Raw genomic sequence first — 19,549 nt, 5'->3', positions numbered from 1 at the left:
CTCAGTAGATCAGAGCAGTTTCCACACTACCAATGTACAAACTGGGCCAGAACACAAGTCCTTGTCATAATTTGTACAGGCACATATTGAACTTTACAAGTACTTAACAAGTATGAACTATGACACCAGTTCAATGACTGCCATGAGTAGTAATTAGGTTCACTGGTAAGTTGACAGAATCATAGAACTGGGAAAGATCTCTAAGGTCATTGACTCTAACCATTTACCCAGCACTGTCAATTTCACCACCCTGTCCCTAAATGCCACACCTAAATGTCTTTAACACCTCCAGGCATGGTAGAGTGATTGCACCCTTTCCCTGGGCAGCCTGTTGCAATGCTTGACAAGGCCTTTGGTGAAGATGTTTTTCCTAATCCAATCCTTATCCAATCTAAACCTCCCCTGGTGTTGCTACTGGACACGAAAGAACTAGACGCACACCGCTGCTCCAAGGTGAAGAGCAAAAGAGAGAGTTTATTTTCTGACCTCAACATTTATAGTTTTCCAAAAGTGACAGTGGATTGGAGGGTGACAGTGCCACCTCTCCAATGCCACTGGACAAACTACTAGTCTATCAAGTCTCTCCTCCTTTATAAAGGAATGCAAAACAATGTGTTATCTCCAGACAGTGTGCGATAAAGTTCTCCACAAGGAGGTAAACATCAGAAGGCTTAGAAAATATTAGAAAAATCAGGGCGACACCCTGGTGCAAACTGAAGTAATTTTCTTTTAACCTGTCACTTGGGAGAATGATCCCCACCTGGCTACAACCTCCTTTCAGGCTGTAGAGAGTAATAAGAGCCCTCTGAGCTTCTTTTTCATCAGGCTAACAAGCCCATTTCCTGAGTTGCTCCTAACAAGACACATTCCCTACATCCTCCATTAGCTTCGTTATTCTTCTTAAGATGAACATTTAAAAGTTAAATCTTTTCACATTTTCAAGAAAATTACAGTCTACCAAAGGTGCTAAAAGTTGCTCAAGGTGCTAAACATTCCTCTGTTATCTGATACACAGAAACCTCATCATCCTAATATTATTAAACAGATTTTCTACTTTTATTCCTTATTTTGAGTAAGAAGTAAATAAGAAAAGGCAAGGTTGGATGAGGCTTTGAGGAATCTGTGCAAGACGTCCCTGCCCATGGCAGTGAAGTTGGAACTAGATGATCTTTAATGTTGCTTCCAACACAACTCCTTCTATGAATCTATGACAGTGTGGCCAACAAACAATTAAAAATCTACACCTACATCTGAAGACTTCCACAGTCATTTCCCAGAAAGTTTTTCTTGCAAATCAATTACTTTGAATCAAATAAAATGCAAGGAAAGGACTATGAAGGGTATTCTATAGTATTACTGCATACTAACATGGAAAGGAAGCTATCAAGCCAGGAAAGAGTGAAACCTCTCTCATTTCTGACTCCAAGACTCCCAAGAGCCACTATGAGTTATAAAAAAACCACAAATTCTCCTGTTGAGGAACACATTTAGTGCAGGTAGCAAGGTGAGCAGCTGCAGTGTGAGCTGCAGATTGACCTCTGAGTGGTGGGAGCCCCAGGCCAAGAGGCTGAGAAACGCCACCTTTGCATAGGAAAGAGCCTGGGGACCTGTGGCAGCACTGGACACTCAGAGATGAGGCAGGAGCTGAGGACTCCTAGACTTTGTGTGCTGGGCCTGTGAGAGTATAAAAGCCCAGGAGTTCCTTTGTACAAGGTCTCTCATCAGAGGCAGAAGCTTGAGCTGTTATTTTGTTGTTACACCAAGTTTAAATTATTTTAAGGATTGAGACACGTGAGACTGTGCTATGGGAATCCTGGGGCCAGGGAGTAAAGGAAACTTGTCTGACTGTGTGAGTGGGGGGTGTAGGGAGACAAGCAGGGCAACCCTGGGCTCACTGGAGCTGCCTGCTGTGAAGGGGCTTCAGCCCCAGCTCAGGTGCTGCAGGTGTGGCTGCTAGAGTGGCATGGCTGGACAGAGATGTTTACTTAACACTCTTTGAAAATGTGGAACAAAACAGGCTAATTTTCAGGGTTTGAAAATGCTGCATCATGTACTTTTGATCTAATTAAGGATCATGAGGAGTTTCCCAGGAAATTAAGTTTTTAAACTTTTCTACTTATACAAATACATACTAGACAAGCTGTGACAAATCTAAAAATATATATGTACTTTACTATACCTATTACCTGTTAATAAAAAAAATAAAGAATTAGAAATACAGGAGAACTTGTAAACCAACTGCAAAAGAAGATGCACAGAAATGAGGAAAATCCCTCCATATTGTGCAGATGTTCACACACTCTGCAGTCCCAAAATCAATCATAGATTCTCTTATGTACATAAACCTAAACAAAAGTTGCAACATTTTATTATTGTATATGTTTTTTCTTTTTAATCATCTGAGACTGCCTTAGCTCCTCAGTTCCATGGGCATATGGGCAAGCTTCAGAAGGTAAAGAACAACCATCAGGATGATGAATGAAAAACCAACAGAGGCGAGTTTTGAATGCTTCAGCTGAAAGGCGGCGTTTCACTTCAGGTTTAGTTTTACTTGGTGGTTTCTCTTTTCTCCAGTCACGAATATGAACTCTCCCATCCAGAACTAAGATTTAAAAACAAACAAAAATCCAGCTGTTAATAGACAACCATGAGAATTATACTGGAAAAAATTGTAGTGACATTCTGAGAATAAAAAACATTTTACAAATGGATCACTCAGGAAAAACCATCTGAGCCATTTGTAGAGAAACAGAAGGAAATACACAACAAACTGAGACAATGCAGACACAGTACAAAGAAGACTTGATTTCCCTGAGAGATGTTTCACTGGGATGCTGAATAGTTTGAGGCACCTTTGCATCATCTTTGTAGAGGTTTGTTAGTTCATTTTAAATATAGCAGTTGAGATCATTCAGACTAAAATCATCTGAACTCAGATTGCAAGTTCTAAGAAGTTTCGACTTCAAGAACTGTAATTGTATCCATGTTTGTAACTTGATGATTCCACATCTAAAATGTGATTACCAGCAAGTGTCTTCTACTATTTTCACAGTTCACTCACCCAAAAACACACTGCACCAAGGACATGACAAGTCTAATCCTTCATGTGAACCAACACTGAATTATCATCGGTTAATAAGGATTCAGCACTTTGGGCTTTTCAAACTCATTTGCTGTGTTGGGACCACAAATTGCACATGCACACACTTGTGAATCTCTGTCAACTCCTTAAACGAGTAAACAAAGCAGATGAAAAGAAATTAGCCAGAGAGGAAGAAAAAAACAAATGACAAACAACAGTGAAAATGAAGAGGGAAGAATCTACCACTTTTAAGTTTCCACGCTCTACTTTCATATTCTGCTTCAATCATACATTTTGTCTCAGACAATTATAGCTTGGGATAGATAACCAATACCATTCTGCTTTCTGATTATTGCTTTTCAAAAAGTAACAAGTCCAGTGAAAGCTGAATATCCCACAGTCTGCCCTGGATGAATTAATGTCTCCAGGTTTCCTTGTGATAGACAGACAGATCTGAACACATACTAAGCCAATCAAGAAGCAATTTCAGCTGAGCTTTAAAATCCCTCACAAAAGAGGAAGAAAAATTAGCAGCTATTTATTATCAAACATTGATATTCTAGAGAAAATTTGTCTTGTATTGGACAAGATACCTGATCTAAAGAAACTGACACTGATCAGTTACTCTAAGACCCACTTTCTGTTTGGTGTATGTGTGTACATCCATCCACTTCCATGTTTTAAAAGAAAAAAAAAAATCAGCAAAGATCACAAAAGAGCTGTAGCTATGTTCTTCTCTGTCCTCCTGGGCAGGAGCAATATCCCTGGAGACCACCAGAAGTTTCTTGTTATGGTGACATGCTACTAAGGGCGTAATCACATGGTCTCTCCCCAGGCCATGACATAAATTACTGAGATGGTCTGACTTAATCTGTCTTTTCATCATAGGTAATGTGCACACAGCCTCCAAGCCAATTTAAAATGCTCATTCCATTTACAATGTAACACACTGCAAAACCTATTTCAGCTACTCTTAATGACAGAAAACCAAATTCAGACACATAAAATCTCCACATGACCAACTCTTTTTAATGGATGGTAATTCAGGAGGATTTTATCAGCCGAGTATACACAAATCTTCAGTGGATGCTAAACTTGCTTAAGTTGACCACTGGCAACAAACAGGTTGCATACTCAGGATTACTTGCCAGGGATTAGTTGATCAGTATTTTACATAGGAGACATAGAACTGTTAGGACATAACACATTTTGAAATTTGAAACAGCTTTAATACTGATAAAACCTTGAAGATCTTGTATTACTGCAAAGCTACATTTTAGTTTTGCAATCTTCACACTCACAAAAAAAGCCCCAAAGCACAAATTATACAAGCACACTGTCACCATACGTTACAAGAGGGGAAATAAAAAACCCAACCCGAAAAACTGGTATAAACAAACCCAGCCAGCCACGGAGACTTGCTGCTGAGTTCTTTCTGCCACGCTACCACAAGCTACACAGACACAAGCTTTACAAACACATCAAGCCTCACAATTATAGGTTCTTAAGGAGGCTAATTTAGTTTCATGTCAGCATTTACACTTTGGGGCTTGGTGCAGTCAGACTAAGCCTCGGTTAAATGCTTTAGTAAAATTGCTCTGCATTTGACAGCCTCAAAACCATCAGTATTTCATAGGAAGAAACAAAAACAAAAGATCAAAGAATAGCATTAAATCAGCCATGTAAATTAAAGGCTTGTCTTTTCAGATACAGTCAGTGTCGAACATTTTGCTGATAGATGCCTTACCAATCTCAATTCGTAAGAGCTTTACTAACAATATCTCAGAGCAAAGGGCACGTAAACAATATTCAATTTTCCACAAAGATACAAAAAGTGGTTAAAAAACCACCACCATAGTAATTTTTCAGTTAATTTTAACTGCATAGAGAGGAGATAAAATAAATAATTAAGGAGAAAATAAAAACAAACTCAAAACTCCTCTACCTTCAAATACTTGATGATTGTTCTTGAGTAGCGTCTGCAGGCCTCCATATTCACTTTTCAGCTTTTTTAAAATCTCTTTATCCAAGTGTTCTGCTACTTCTCTCAAGGAAAGGCTTTCTGCAATAAAAAAAATACAGAATCATTAAAAACTTTTCTATATAAAACCTTAACACAATTCATCTTCTATATAAGGTAATGATTATGAGCAGAATGTCAGAATTATCTACCACGACTGCAACAACTTTTTTCTCACAATATGATGTATGGTACATATTTTATTTGCATATTGTAAAACAGCAGCTTTCATTTTACAGGACTCAGGTCAGAATTTCCACAGTAAGACACACTATTTATTTGCTCTGCTTTTTATACAGTAGCATGTAACCCTCATTGCAATAAGCATTGTTTAAAAGTATGTAGTTAGAAGATTCAGTCAGCAACATATGACAAACTATAGTGAGTAAATGATAAAAACAGATGCAATAAAATGTAAAGATGGTAGTAGTGATAACTGTTTATACAATTAATGGCAGCTTAACATTCTTTTTGTTCCTAAAACTAAACTAAAAATTCCTAATCATGTTGTAATCTAATGGCACTTCAAAGGACTTCTTATAAACTCTTACAGAATTATAACTAATTATTATGTTAATATTCTAAACCATCTTATTCTCCCCAAATAGGGCAGAGTTGTGGGTTTATTTGGGTTTGGCTAATTAAAAATCGATTCTATAATAGCATTTAAGTGTAAAGCAGGAAAAAAACTTACACCAACTTCAAAATCTTCTATGTGCAATAAAACATAATGGGGGCAAAAAAGCACCTTTGATTGCTATGTATTGTTCTCGGTGTTTCTTAAAAATCTGTTCACAAACTTGTAAACTTGCTGGAAAAGATAAGTTCTATCAGCTAAAGATGGTGTAAAGGAAAATAACCTCACCTCCTTGATTCCAGGTATTCATATTTCCACCCTGTTTATCAGAACATGATTTTTGAGGGGCTGCATTTAACAGCAAGTTCGCCACATTGAGAACCACTTCATCTACAAAGTCCCGAGGGAGGGAAGCACAATTTCTGACTTGTTCTACTTTTTCTCTGGGTTGAAATCCAGGCATCCAAATTGTACCAGCTGTCTCAGTCTCATCTTCAGGAGGTTCTGAGCCTGCTTCTTTGCACAGACCACCACAGTGATCTTCATGGTTAAATCCAACCCTTCTGTCACACGTGGCCACAGCACAGGTCCGACGGCTGTTAATAAACTCTGTTATCTGCTTGTCAATCAGAGCACGTTCTGCAGCTGGATAGGTCCTGCTTTTCCCAATAAAGCTGACCTATTTTGGCAGAAACAAGTAAATCACTATTGGAGTCCTGGACTTACACCCAGCCCCACAACCTCCACATGTTATGCAGGCTTCTCACTGAAGCCTGCATAACATGTGAAATCCAATATCAACTCAATGCTCTGTAACACCTTAGAGGTTTTTAATTGCAGTCTTTGAATATTGGTGCCCCAGAAGCAATCCAGTAAACAAATCATAATCCATCATGCTATACAATCACACCACAAAAATATTGTTCCTGACCCTCAGATTATTTAAAGCTGGACACCTCTTCTCACACAGAACATTTCACTTGAAATTTCACTGGAGAAAAAAAACAGCCAAATTAAGTACAAAAAAGTAAGACTGGCAGCTAAAAAAATTCAGGCAAAAAAATTATGGTTTTTAATTTCTCCATCATATAGAGTGACATAAGTGAAAATCCTGAAACATTTCATTTTTTCCTGTTTTTTTTTTTATTTTAATAGGGACTATACCTATAACATTAAGAGCAGAATTCCCAAGAAAACAATGAGTATTTTTTAATCTCTTTTCAGAGCATACTGTATCAAGTAATAAAGTTGACTATAGTCTTATCTTACAACAATAGCAATGAACAAACATCCATACACTTCAAACAGAACAGATTAAAAAAAAAGACAAAAGCCCTAGAGAGGCCAAAATTACCCTTTTTGTTGATGGAATTCTAAGGCAATCTTCTTCCACATGAAAGCCACATACAAATCCCACTTGGGCAACAAAATCAAGATATTCTCTGTACTGAGTTTTCTTGCTTTGTCTTCGGCTGTATTTTCCATGGAAATCAAAGAAGCAGCACGGCAGCACGAAGTAACAACATGAATAGGAAGACCTACAAGAAAGATAAACTGCTGAACAGTAAGTTATTTCAGAAAAACACAAAAAATTTAACAAACAACCTATCAGATAAAAGCAACAATGGAATTTTTATTAAGCTACAGAACTTCATGCAAGAATATTTACAACTTCCTCTTTCAATCAAAAGTTTAATTTAGTCACAAATACCATTTCACAAAGTATTTGATGCAGCAACCTACTTTGCCAACTTAGTCTGCAGAAGTAAAACTAAATTACTTTTACTGGTTGTAAAGAGCACAACAGCACAAGAGAAGGCAGAACCATTAGCTTGTATTTAAAAGAAAAAAAACACAACAAAAAAACAATCAACAGCTTCACATATAAGGAATAAAAACCAGTTTTGGTTTTAGAATTTCAAAAGCAAAATGCTGCACTGAATTCTATAAGAAAGTAAATACTGCATCTGCATTTCTCCACAGAAACACTTTGTAAAAATAATCAACTTGCATCAAAAGCAGCCAGTCTTAAAAGAACAACAGGCGTAGAACCAAAGCTGACAGTCTATATAGGCAATTATTGGGGGGGGGGGTGGGGGGGTGGGGTGTTTGGGTTTTTTCTGCCTGTTTTTTTTTTTTAATTCTTCCATCCCACTCCCCTCCCTCTGCAAAAATACCTAGCTGCAATTACAGGTATCCATGGTGTTAATTCATCTGAATGGTTTCCTATGAGCCAGTCAGTGTCTGGAAAGAGATGACTGTCACCTGGAATGATCGTAGCTTCCTGAAAAACAGAACAACACAGCAAGTGAATCCGATTACAGGTTTTTTTAAAGCATTTTATTTAAAGCACTAAGCAATAATATAAAGTAATACCAGCTGACAAATACAAGGTGAGTGAGCACCACACACACCAACGTTTTCCTCAGCAATTTTTTATAGCTACAGAGAAGTAATTAAGCAACAAACACCCACAAAACATGGGTCAGAAAAACAGTGGAATAACAACTCTGATGAAGATATCTAGCATTTAAATATATATATAAAATATCATACACTAAATTATGATTTCTTGCCAATCTCCTTCTGTCACTTGTATGCCTGAGCTCAGTTTTTCAGAAGAGCACTTAATTTGCTGTCTTGCAGCCTGCAGGACTCATACAGCAATTAATCAGAACACAGCTTCATTGTTATTTTCTCCTCCTTCACAGATGCTGCCCAAATCAAATCCTAGTATACAGAACATCACTCTTCACATGCTATCATTCACATATAATAAAACAATAACAAACAAAAGAAACCCCAAATAAAACCAAGAGGATGAATTCTTCATGCAGGCTAATTCAAATGTTCTATAGTGGCTATTATGTTTGTGTCTCGCAAATAAGTTTTCTCACTTTGACCTAAGTTCAGCAGAGAAAGTACTGAAAGATGCTAACACCATGCAAGTGGACACTCTTCCCTGAAAATGTGTATAAACATTAAAATAATTATTGGGCAAATTTGAAAAAATTTTTAGATTTGAATTTCCACAGTCCTTCAGGAAAAGTTGTGTAAATGACACCCATAATCTCTTTTTATATAGAACAGATATGTTTTAAGAGCTTAAAATTCACATGTACAAGCAAAGCAGTATCTGTATAGGAATTAAAGAATAAAATATAACAAAACCACTAATTAGAGAATTTCAGACTATCTAGGTTACTTTCAAAATCCCTCTTAAGGATCAATCTGGTGATTGCTCACTTAAAATTGTTCACTTTAAATACTACAGCTCATTTTTAGATATATATAAACATTTCAAGATAATGAATGTAACAAGTTTTTTTGGCAGATTACTGGATGTTAAATTACCAAGCCTTTGGTAAGTGCTTGCTTAAGCCTGATTAAACACATTGCTCATACTCCACATTTCAGTTTTGATCATTCAATTTAGGCATAACATGAATTATCAGTGCCCCACTGCCCATTTTGACAGTCACCCCTAATCAAATTTGTATTCACCATGTCTGATAGCAGTTTGGAAGCACAGAGTGCCACCTATTACATCCATTTAGGTTGTTATAACTGTACTGAACCACACAGGTGGCAACATCTACCCTGCAACTTGTGCTGAAAGCAAAGATTAAAACAAAATTAGCTTCAGGGGTAACAACAGGCTGTGAGCAGGTTTTTTCTTCTGTGGCTATAGGATCCACAGAAGAAAAGTTAGCCTCATAGTCTAACTCCTTTCAGCATCAATGATCACTTTCTTCAGCATATACTTTATTGTTTCTTTCTGGGCAGAGAAAGGAACGTGTAACACAAAGACAAAGAGACAATGCTGTTCATCATGATCAGATGTGCTGATCATTCCTGTTGTATTTAATACAGTACAACAGGAATGATGGAACATCACAGCTTGATGTTTTGGGTTGTTGAAGCTTTTCAGCGAGATCTGCTTGCAGACAGCAGTAAAGGAATATGGCAGTTTTGGCAACTTGTACCCAAAATGGCAGGGTGGCAAAGAGAAGGCTACACAACACCGAAATCTGTGACCTCCCATCTGTGAAAGTTGAGGTTCTTTCCTAATTTAATGAGTTAGCATCCTCATTGTGGAATGAACAATTCATAATATGTTGAATGAACTTTAAACAACACTGCTAGAAAATAATCACAGGTAGAAAATTATTTTACTATATTGGGAGCTGATAATTTTAACAGAAAAGAGTAAGAAATTTTAGACCTGAAGAACAAAAATCAGGAACACCTCACATCCCAAGAGCAACTGCTCATTGGCACCACGCTTTAATGAGTATCAGATTATTAGATTTAATCAGTATCAGAATCAAAGTGAATGTTCCTGTGCTCAAATTGTTGATAAAACTGATAACACGAAACTTGAAATATAAGCCCTTTTGCAGACTCATTTTCCTGTTCATTTTTGAAGGCTTTTATTGCGATTATTTAGGTTGGCTCCTTTGAGGTTCAACAAAAATTTTGCTCCCAAAACAGAACATAGCCCTAGAAGGTCAGAATCACTTTCATGTAATTATCACAAATTATGAGCGGCTTTATTATCTTTTATGAACTAGTGGTGCAAATAAAGCTGCTTAATACTGATCATCTGGTAAAAAAGAAAGCTTGTTTCATAGTGTGCATGTCTGTACATCCAAAAAGAAATCATGCCAGTGGTTCTTGGTTGAGAAACAAGCAAGTTGCAAACATGCAAGGGTACAATACAATATTTTTTTCATAATTCCCTTTACAACTTACTCCACCCCCAAGGGATATGGGTAGCAGCATAACAAACCCATGGGTCCCTTTAGACAACTGTGTACAACCCAGTATGCTTCCTACACTTGCATCAATACATCCTGAAACAAAGAACAAATGAATAAATGTACAGATCAGTAAGACTGACATACATTTGCATAATACCTCTAAGTGTGTCTCTGGTCCATACATGTCCCATATTTTTCTTCTCCTCACATCAATTCCTCTTCCTGGATGCTAAAATATTTGAAGAAAAATATTCAATTTAAGTACTACTTTTTTCAGAAATTTCAAATAGGTTCAGTAAATGTACATACTAACTTCAATTATTTCATTCATGTTAAAATTTAGACACATAACAAAAACTAACTTTGCCATTTCAGCTGAATACTTTTATTCCCTTTCTTCCCTTTGAAATATGAAGGGAATAACTAGGAAACCTTAAGAATATATCTGGTTCAAAATTTTACCTGGGCACACCTACTGAGACTGCTCTTGAAAATCTGTATCTCTACAAATGTTAAAATAGAGGTGTTGATTTTTGGTTTGTTTGTTTTTAAAATATCTAAACCTTTCACAAGTTGAGTACTACTGCAGCACCCACAGGGCTCAAAGAAAAATGTTACTCTAAGCAGTCCTTAGTAGAGAACCACTTTTCAGCTACTGAAATCCAAACATTTTTTTCCCCTGTCTGAATTAAAGGGAAGAGGAAATAGACTGGAAACTAAAGCAAAAAATGAAGAATGTGCAGTATTTGAAATCCAAGAATCTTGTGCAGAACTAAGAAAAATCAGTTTCTAAAAAAAGTCTCATAAAACTCTCATACATGATTTTTTTGACAGTGGATGTTTGTCAGCACTGAATGAATGACTGACTGATTGATTGAGAAATCCACACAGAAAACAGCAGCTTATGTTATACAAAAGTTTTCTGGCCACACAAGAATAGAAACCTTGTGCTAGGAGAACTTGGAACATTTCCCTACTCCCCCAGAGACATCTCTTTATCTAATAAGATATATTAATTTCCTCTACATAATTTCCCCCTATTCTCCCAAAAGTGGAAAATGCAATTTTCTGAATCAGACAGACCCAACTTCAATGGGTTTTGTTTCTTTTCACTGTTCTTTCCTTGCTATTTCAGAAACTGTGCCTAAACAGACTGAATTATGCTGTTGCCACATTTTTACTCCAAAAAGTACAGAATGCTGTTAGGCATTTTTAATTAAGAAATCTCAGGACTGCTTTAAAAGATATAGAAAAACATTTTATGATATCACATGTAGAATTCAGTTTGGATAAAAATAAGTTCATGAACACATCTTGTGAGAGAGAACCTATGTCAAAATTCCATATTCCTTTTTGCATAACTAAAGTACTCCATTAGCTTTCCCTTTTTCCTCTTAGTTTCTTACCCTGAAAATAGAAAAAATAGCCCTGAATTTAAATTAAATACACTAATTAAGAGAAATAAATGAATGGTCTAATCCTCTGGTAGGATTTTCCTTAGTAACTAGAGTGACAAAATCCTGTTTTAGCAACATGAATTAATTTATCTTGGCTATTTGCATGCCAGAAAAAAGGAAAGCATAACAAGAATACTGACATTAGTTTTTAATAAATATTTTAAAAAAGCATTCTATTTACCCCTTCATTGTTTAGAATATGAACCAGCAAACCATTTCCACATCCAAGATCTACAAATGACTGTTTTTTGGTCAACTCTTTTTCTTTTCTCTCTTCTTCCCAAAGAATCTAAGACAAGAAAACAAAACATATTAGACTTCTGCTCTCAAGTTTCCCTATAAGAAACCTTATCAAACATTATTGGAGATGAAAGAGGAAACCTGGAAATGCAGATTTGACAGAAAACATTCACTGCACTCACAGGTAAAATAAATTTAGAGAAAAAAAAAGGAAAACATTAAAAAAAAAACACAAAACAAACAAACAAAAAAAAAAAAAAAACCAAAACAGAAACCCACTGTTTATAGAGTAAAACAAGAATTATTTTGCAAAATGTTACTAGTTTTCTAAGTGCTAAGCACATCCTCCACTCTGTTTTGAGTAATCGGGAGTTGAAATTAATCACGGTTTACCACTCTGGGCTAGAATGAATACAAACATAAAGTAAGTTGTTAAAACAATGGGTACAAGAGAAGAACCGTTGAAAGCAAGGGAAGTACCAAGTAAACTTCATCAGTGTCTCTGCAAGAACACCACATGTGCATTTATATCCACTGCATTAAAGAAAGCGTTGATGGCAGAGCTGAAAATAAACCCCAAAATATTCTTTGTAATCACTTGGTGATATACTGGCACATGTAACATCCCTTTTACTGAACAAAGCAACAGTGTTACCTAGCAAGTTAACTGCCCCAAATTCTACACCAGCTGAAGGACCCCAAAGCTTTTAGTCAAATTTTTGTCCCTGATCTGTATATAAGTAGGTACTTTCAGACAGATATATAATATAATCCACAATTAATAAGCGGCTGTTTCTCTGCAGAGCACGGATTAACCTTTATCATTTTCCAACTCTTTTCCCTTCAATGAGAAGTTAGAGACCACACATTCATAACTCTGCATCTGATTTTTCACTATGACTACCAAAAATCTTGAAGAGCAGTTAACTATGAAAATTAGTATTTGTAACATTGTCAGTTTTGCTAGAAGAAAAGAAGCTGAAGATAAGCATAGTCTGAAAATCTCATGGATTATGTTTTTAGATTTACCAGTCATTGCACTTTGGCACTCCAGGCAGTATCCCAGAAATCCCAAATTACCTCCTTCACAGGTCCTACCTATCCTCCAATTCCTTCAGAGTTTTTCACAACACAACAGCTATGCCCTTGGCCATGCCCCTGGATAGTGGGTGATCTCAGTATGATTGGAAAATAAAATGAGGACACATGCAGATGCCATTAACCCATAAAAACTTAACACTGGACCTACTTTTTCTTAGAAAATTACCTATGTAATGTACTTCTTAACAATGAATTTCATACCCCTTAAAACAGATACCTGAACACTTTGCAGCAGGTTAGGTTATTAATACCCTACTTTAAGTTTTCCTTTAGATAAGCTGCATATTGAATGACTTTAATAACTTTCTGAAAACTACTGCTATATTAGTCAAAACATAATCACTGTAAACCAACATTAACACGTACAAAAATGTTTTCACTGCAGAATTTTATTGTGGCTACAACTGAATTCCTAATTTTCAAAACTGAGTATTAAGATGGTGGTAAAAAATGGTAAAGATGAGTCTATCACAAACCTATTTTCATAAGCCAGTATCCAAGGTTCTAAGGGGTTAAACATTAACTAACAAAATAAATTAGTCCTCAATGAGTATTGGAAACGAGCTAACTTACTCAGAAATACTGTTTTAGGTAAGATGCTACAAGTATAGTTCAATGTAGACATGCTCTTACCACGCTCTGGGTGGAAAACAAAAATATGTGCCTGCCTTTTAAAAACCTAAAGTTTCTAAGAACTGCAGGTGGCAGAATTTTCATAGAATCTTAAGTAGATAGATGCTTGAGAAAACTTCACCAAGCATTTATCTGTGCTTCTAGCATCTGCAGTTGACCTTATTACACTTGAAAATGGGATTTGAGCTGAAATTTTATAAAGAAAAGACATAGCTGTGAAAAACCCTACGTTTTTTATTTGTTCATAGTATAAAATGAACAAGTAATAGAAAAATTTATAAAACAATCAATCCTAATCTTGAATTGATCCATCTTATCACTTCTACATTAATGCTTTTGTCTTTTTCACTTAGAAATAAATAAATCTTGTGTACGTAGATGATAAATTTACTGAGAAGACTGCAAATCTTCATCATATCTGCACAAGGTTTTTGTTTACCTCTAAAATGATCTTCTTTAGAGAGGTTCTATTATCAGAAAATACAACCTTACAGCATATTTTTAGGTAAAGCAGTTGCCTACCAGCAAGTAAGTGGCAATAGCAACATCTTCATAAACAAATTTTTCAGGATCTGTCACTTCAGGCCACACCTTCAGGAAAAAAAAAAAATAGAATGAAAAAATAGATAAAAATTTATTTTCTGTATCATCTGAAATAACCTCAAAAATGCTCAGAAACGGTAATTTGGATACTCATTCACCTTAGTAGGTTTCTGGACTTCACAGATTTTGCATTTTAATCTCATTAAAATACACCCACAGAATATAAAGACTGTTTGATTTCAACCAAAAAATAAAGTTTCTAAGAACATTTTGGCTCCAGATGTGCAGGACACAACTAAACAGCTGCATCTGTTCTGTAACCAACCATGTATTTTTTGCTCAACTTTCTCACAAGAAAAAAAATATCTTATCTATACCTCTACAACACTGAGAACATGAACATTTGTAAATTCCTTTTCACAAGGGACAGAACTAGAATTATCCTGGCACAAGAGAACACGAAGAATCAAAACCTGAAGTAGGAACACAGAAAGTGCAAGTATTATCCCTAAGTGTTACTTTGTAAATGAAGAATTGAAACAAAAACTAAAATGCTCAACAGCACCAATTCTACTGCAGAACTAAAGACTGATTCGTTGCCTTACCCAAAACTCTAATTCTCCTCTCCTATGTATCTTCCAGTTAGTACAGAAATATTAACAGTAAAACATTTCAGCATTTTCACCCTATGTTTTACAAAAGCATTTACCAACTTTTTTGTTTGCAGCTAAAGCCAAGTTTGCAAGAATACAGACATTACTTCATACAGCACTCAGTTGCTCTTCAGGATCTCCAGGATAAGAAAAAAAAAAATTACAACGCTGCTGCTCTAATTCAAACACATATTAACATAGTATCCAACGGTTTTGGAGAAGGAGGTGTTTTATTTATGCCTTATAAAATGTGGATGACTATTTATTCTACTGACCTACTGCTCCCTTTTTATCACAAGTGATACATTCTGGAAAATGCCTAATTCCTCCAAATATTTATTGTGAATTTGGCTCTAAATGCTGCTTTTACAATTAAGTTCTTCCAAGTACTGAACTGTTCTATTCTCTATATATGCCAAAAAAAACCCAAAACACAAAACCAAAAAACATGCATTATAATTCAATTGCCTCTTTATTTAAAAAAAATATTGTTTTATTGAAAGAAGCAGCTTCATTGCACAAAGTAAAAGAAAAAAAATGGAAGGATAACATTTCTGCATTTATTGCTTTAAGCTTACCTTTACCATCTCTTTGTACTTTTCTTTGAGGTCCTGATAAACCTTGCTGTATTTTGCTACTGAAATGAGTGAGAGTGTACTTTTAAACTCACTGGGCTTTTGCTCCACAGACCATTTAGCCAGTTTGGACAAAAGTTCATTTCCAAGCCATGCTAGTTTGGGGTACACAATTCCATCTGAAAACCAATCTTCTGGAAATGGAGCTACAACAGATACAGACCTTAAAAACAAACAAACAAACAAACAAACAAACAAATAACTTAGTATAAATACAAAGAGAAAACAAGGATGAAGTGGAGAAAACCAGCAGATCAGAGATGTAAAACTAGACTGGAGAATAAGTAAATATGTAGAGAAAATAAAATAAACCAGTGAAATTACTAAATAATGGAACAGTTTCCCCTGAATTTTGTTAACTCATTATCTCTCAATTCAAACACAGTACAAAAGAGTCCATGCTGCATTTAACACAATAAATGAGGACTCACAGATGATGAGCAACCTGATCTCACAAGATAGACAAACACTAAACAGTGAAAGTCAACTTTTCAAATTCCTGAAAAATAACAGGCAAATTAAAAGAAAAATAAATCCACTGTCACAACTCGTTATTTCATCATCTATAACTTTTTTCTGATTTTTTTAGAGCATCCCCAATGCTTAGGACCAAACTGAATGGTCTACATTTCAATGACTAAACCTCAGGCATTTACAGCAACTCTGGTTTGATCCTCATCCTTACTAACACCCACAGAGCCATTCTCACAGGCACTGCTACATCCTCCTGATCAGAAGAGGCATATTTTTTCTAGACCACACATGGCTACAGTCAATGTTCACATTCAAAGGTGAAACAGATTTGTTTTACATTATTCTGGGTATTGTAGATGTTTCTTTTTAGAGAACACTGTGCACTCATATCATACCACTACTGTAATTTACTTATCAAAATCTAAATTGCCTACATACCAATATTAAACCATTGTGTGACTCTTGCAATAACTTACTGTTTGCTTCCTCTCTCACTCCCACACTTACCATTCCTCATCTTTTATGTGTTTAAGTTGAATTTGATAAATATTGCACTTTTTAACCAGGTATTTTCCTTCACTGTTTTCCTCCAAAGGCAGAAAGGTCACAGTTCCATTGTAAACATCTGAAAAGATAAAATAAGGGTTTATTATAATTGTCTGTAATGTCTGTAATGGCTCTAGCTGCAAATAAGGGGTTATTATTCCATGGTGCAACCCACCCTGGTTAGCACCAAAATGAACTTCTGCCTGCAAACCAGTGAGGCAAGATCTAAGACAACAGAGAAAGGAGCACAATGCCAGGAATAGATCTGTTTCTTGGTGTTCCTGACATCTGAAACTACTGATGATGATTTGAATTCTCCAAATTTAGCATTCTATGGCATGATGCTTCCAAAAAATCTAGGGCTGACCCGGAGTATTCATTTTTCATCACACCTATTTTAATAAAGTAAAAACTAAACAATAAGATTTTTCTAGTATACAAATATCCCACAGCAAATCCAGAGTCCTGGGAAGCAGGTGTATATGCAGAATTACTTCTGCTAAAAATTAAAAAATCTTTTGAGATATGGCTTACCCATGGTGACTTCTTCAGAATAATTTCTTAAGTTCCCAGTTTTTAAAATGTTTTTTTAATTACCATCAAAACAAATGTTCTTGCAAGTAAAAACGCTACACTGGCTACATAATCAATTTTCAATAGACTCCAAAATTTTCTGAGTTAGACAAGAAAGAATTAATTAGCAATAGAGTAAATGTCAAGTCTTGCTATCTCGTCCCATCCTTAGCAATTCCACTTCTAATATTTTTAACTGTAAAAAAAATAATTTTAAAAAATCTCCTAGGCTTTTTCTTAGAGATACACTTTACAGATGCAGCTCAGAAGCATCTTCTCTTAGCATCAAAAGAAAAAATAAATCAAAACTGCAACACATAATTTTTTTTTTTTTGAAAGGCACCAATTTTTTGAAGGGATCAGGTAAGAATCAAAGGCCTCCAGAACATCCCAAGTGTGGCCCACAAATGACTATCAGTCTTTGAATTGTAAGTTGAGCAGTTTCTGGAATTCTGATTCTTTCCAAAACATTACTACTAGAATTCAATTCATATCAACATTTTTCCAAAATTTCTCTTAAAAACAGTGTCAAGTTCTACCCTATGTAAGTTTCTTTATATTAGCAGGATTTATTGCAGCGTATTACTATCGTACAGTGTAAAAAAACATTGCAAAGCAAAACAAAAACAAACAAAAAAAACCCTTGCACACACAAAAACAAAAATTAAAAGAAAACCAAACAAAAACCAACAAGTTGAGATTCTTTTTTAATGTGAAAAATGCTAATCACTTGCTTTTTAAATTTTAAAAGTTTAATAGTAATACATTGGTTATAAAAATAGCAATATAATTAGAGTAATAATAATTTGGTTAATTTGGATTAGGACAATATGACACAACAGAAACAAAGAGTAACGGACAGCTGGGTACCTTTTTCTGGGCAACATAAGCCCAAAAAAGGACACTTGTTAACTGAGGATCAACTCTTAAAAACAATGATTTGTTGCATATTTTTACACAGCATACATGATGCATAAATTCCATTCAAACACAGGATTCTGTCTGGTCAGAATCAACTTTCTCCTCTTAATGTTAACAGCGTCTTCATGGTTGAGCAAGGTGGAAAGAAGTTAGTTTCTTCTGATAAGGGAGCAATAAATTCTCTTTCTCTGAAAGATTTAAGTGTCTTGTGGCTGCTATTTCGCTGCAAGTCCTTTCTTTAAAGAAAAATATCTTACATAGCATAGTTTCTATTTTAACATTATGCTATAACTTAAAACTATATTTAACACACTACTAAAAATTTATATGGCATAACTTTCTAACATAACACATATTAATTTTAATATTTGCAAAAAGCCAATTATAAAATGCATTTTTCACATTAAGCAATACTAAACATGAAGAAAGTCGATACAGACACCTCTACTTGGCCAGGCAGGTGCCACCGCTGCCTGCTCTGCTCAGTAATTCCGCATTTCCCAACACTAGAGTCAGTCCTGGCAAAGCTCTCATTAGGTCTGCGCTACTGCGTGGGCAGCTTGCTCACGGCAGGAGCTCCTGAGTGTCACAGCTCTCTGGCCTCGGTAATTTGTATTTCAACTGCTGAAACTTCAGTGCTTCCTGGCGCAACAACGAAAGGCAAAAATGAACCCTAAGCACACGATCGGGACAAAACTCGTTCCCACAAACAGGGGAGAAAAAAGGGTGTTTCTCTCATCTGCGAGACAATCCCTGAGGGGACAGGTCTCAGACAGCCCCGGCCCCTCACAACCGCGCTCCGGGCCCGGCCTCTCGCCGCCCCCAGCCGGCCCCGCTCACCTTGCACCGCCAGCTCCCGGGCCGGGGGCGCGGCGGGGCGGCCCCGGGGCAGCAGCGTCCTCAGCACGGCGCGGAGCTCGCCAGGCCCGCCCCAGGCTGTGAGGGGCGGCGGCAGAGCCAGCTGGCCCCGCACCTCCCTCCAGAGCCGGTGCAGCTCCGCGGCCCCCGCCGTTCGCCCCTCCTGCCCGCCGTCGTCCCCACCTGCCCCCGCGGTGACGATGGACGGCGATATCTCCCCGCCCTCGCCAAGGGACACCGTCCCCTCCGCCTGGACAGCGGCGCCGCTCAGTCGCCTGTTGGCCACCTGCGGCTTCTGCAGCCACACGCGCACGGCCGCCCAGAAGCCGTGGGGCAGCGCGGCGCCGCCGGGGTCCCGCACGGCCGCCGTCCCCACCGGCCCCATCCGCCGTCCGCTGCCGCCGCGCCAGGAGGCGGAGCGCGTCGCAGGCTGCTCCCGTCAGTTCCCGAGGCGGAGACGGCGCCGGCCGCAG

The 19,549-nt window shown here is 37.0% G+C and overlaps 2 protein-coding genes across 4 annotated transcripts in view; one reads left to right on the top strand and one right to left on the bottom strand.

Moving 5' to 3' along the window:
* Positions 1–447: 447 nt before the first annotated feature.
* On the bottom strand, positions 448–19,526 carry TRMT44 (tRNA methyltransferase 44 homolog). 3 transcript variants are annotated; one of them, XM_050973690.1, is made up of 11 exons: positions 19,059–19,521; positions 16,686–16,803; positions 15,648–15,867; positions 14,396–14,464; positions 12,081–12,188; positions 10,600–10,671; positions 7,857–7,963; positions 7,034–7,217; positions 5,968–6,358; positions 5,028–5,144; positions 448–2,602 (listed from the first exon to the last, which is right to left on the bottom strand). In XM_050973690.1, the coding sequence occupies exons 1-11, from the start codon at positions 19,459–19,461 to the stop codon at positions 2,370–2,372; spliced, it is 2,022 nt and encodes a 673-aa protein (XP_050829647.1). In that variant the 5' UTR covers positions 19,462–19,521; the 3' UTR covers positions 448–2,369. The 3 variants fall into 3 exon arrangements, with proteins under 3 accessions (XP_050829647.1, XP_030095068.2, XP_050829648.1); XM_030239208.2 differs by having other exon boundaries at positions 19,260–19,519; XM_050973691.1 differs by lacking the exon at positions 448–2,602 and adding an exon at positions 2,815–3,227 and having other exon boundaries at positions 19,059–19,526.
* ACOX3 (acyl-CoA oxidase 3, pristanoyl) overlaps positions 19,409–19,549 on the top strand; it is a 31,765-nt gene continuing 31,624 nt past the window's right edge. The window contains exon 1 of the mRNA XM_050973688.1: positions 19,409–19,549. The gene's annotated coding sequence lies outside the window, so the exon portion shown is untranslated.

The sequence above is a fragment of the Serinus canaria genome, chromosome 4 (genome assembly GCF_022539315.1).
Source record: "Serinus canaria isolate serCan28SL12 chromosome 4, serCan2020, whole genome shotgun sequence".
NCBI classification, from domain to species: Eukaryota; Metazoa; Chordata; class Aves; order Passeriformes; family Fringillidae; genus Serinus; species Serinus canaria.
Note: the sequence above shows the minus strand (reverse complement) of the source record. Positions and strands in the feature narration are given on the sequence as shown.

Coding starts and splice junctions, on each gene's coding strand:
- TRMT44 (XM_050973690.1), bottom strand. CDS start 19,461: ATGGGGCCGGTGGGGACGGCGGCCGTGCGGGACCCCGGCGGCGCCGCG. Junction 12,189..14,395: donor CTATTGCCACTTACTTGCTG/GTAGGCAACTGC, acceptor TTCTTGTCTTAG/ATTCTTTGGGAAGAAGAGAG. Junction 10,672..12,080: donor ATATTCTAAACAATGAAGGG/GTAAATAGAATG, acceptor CAAATATTTTAG/CATCCAGGAAGAGGAATTGA.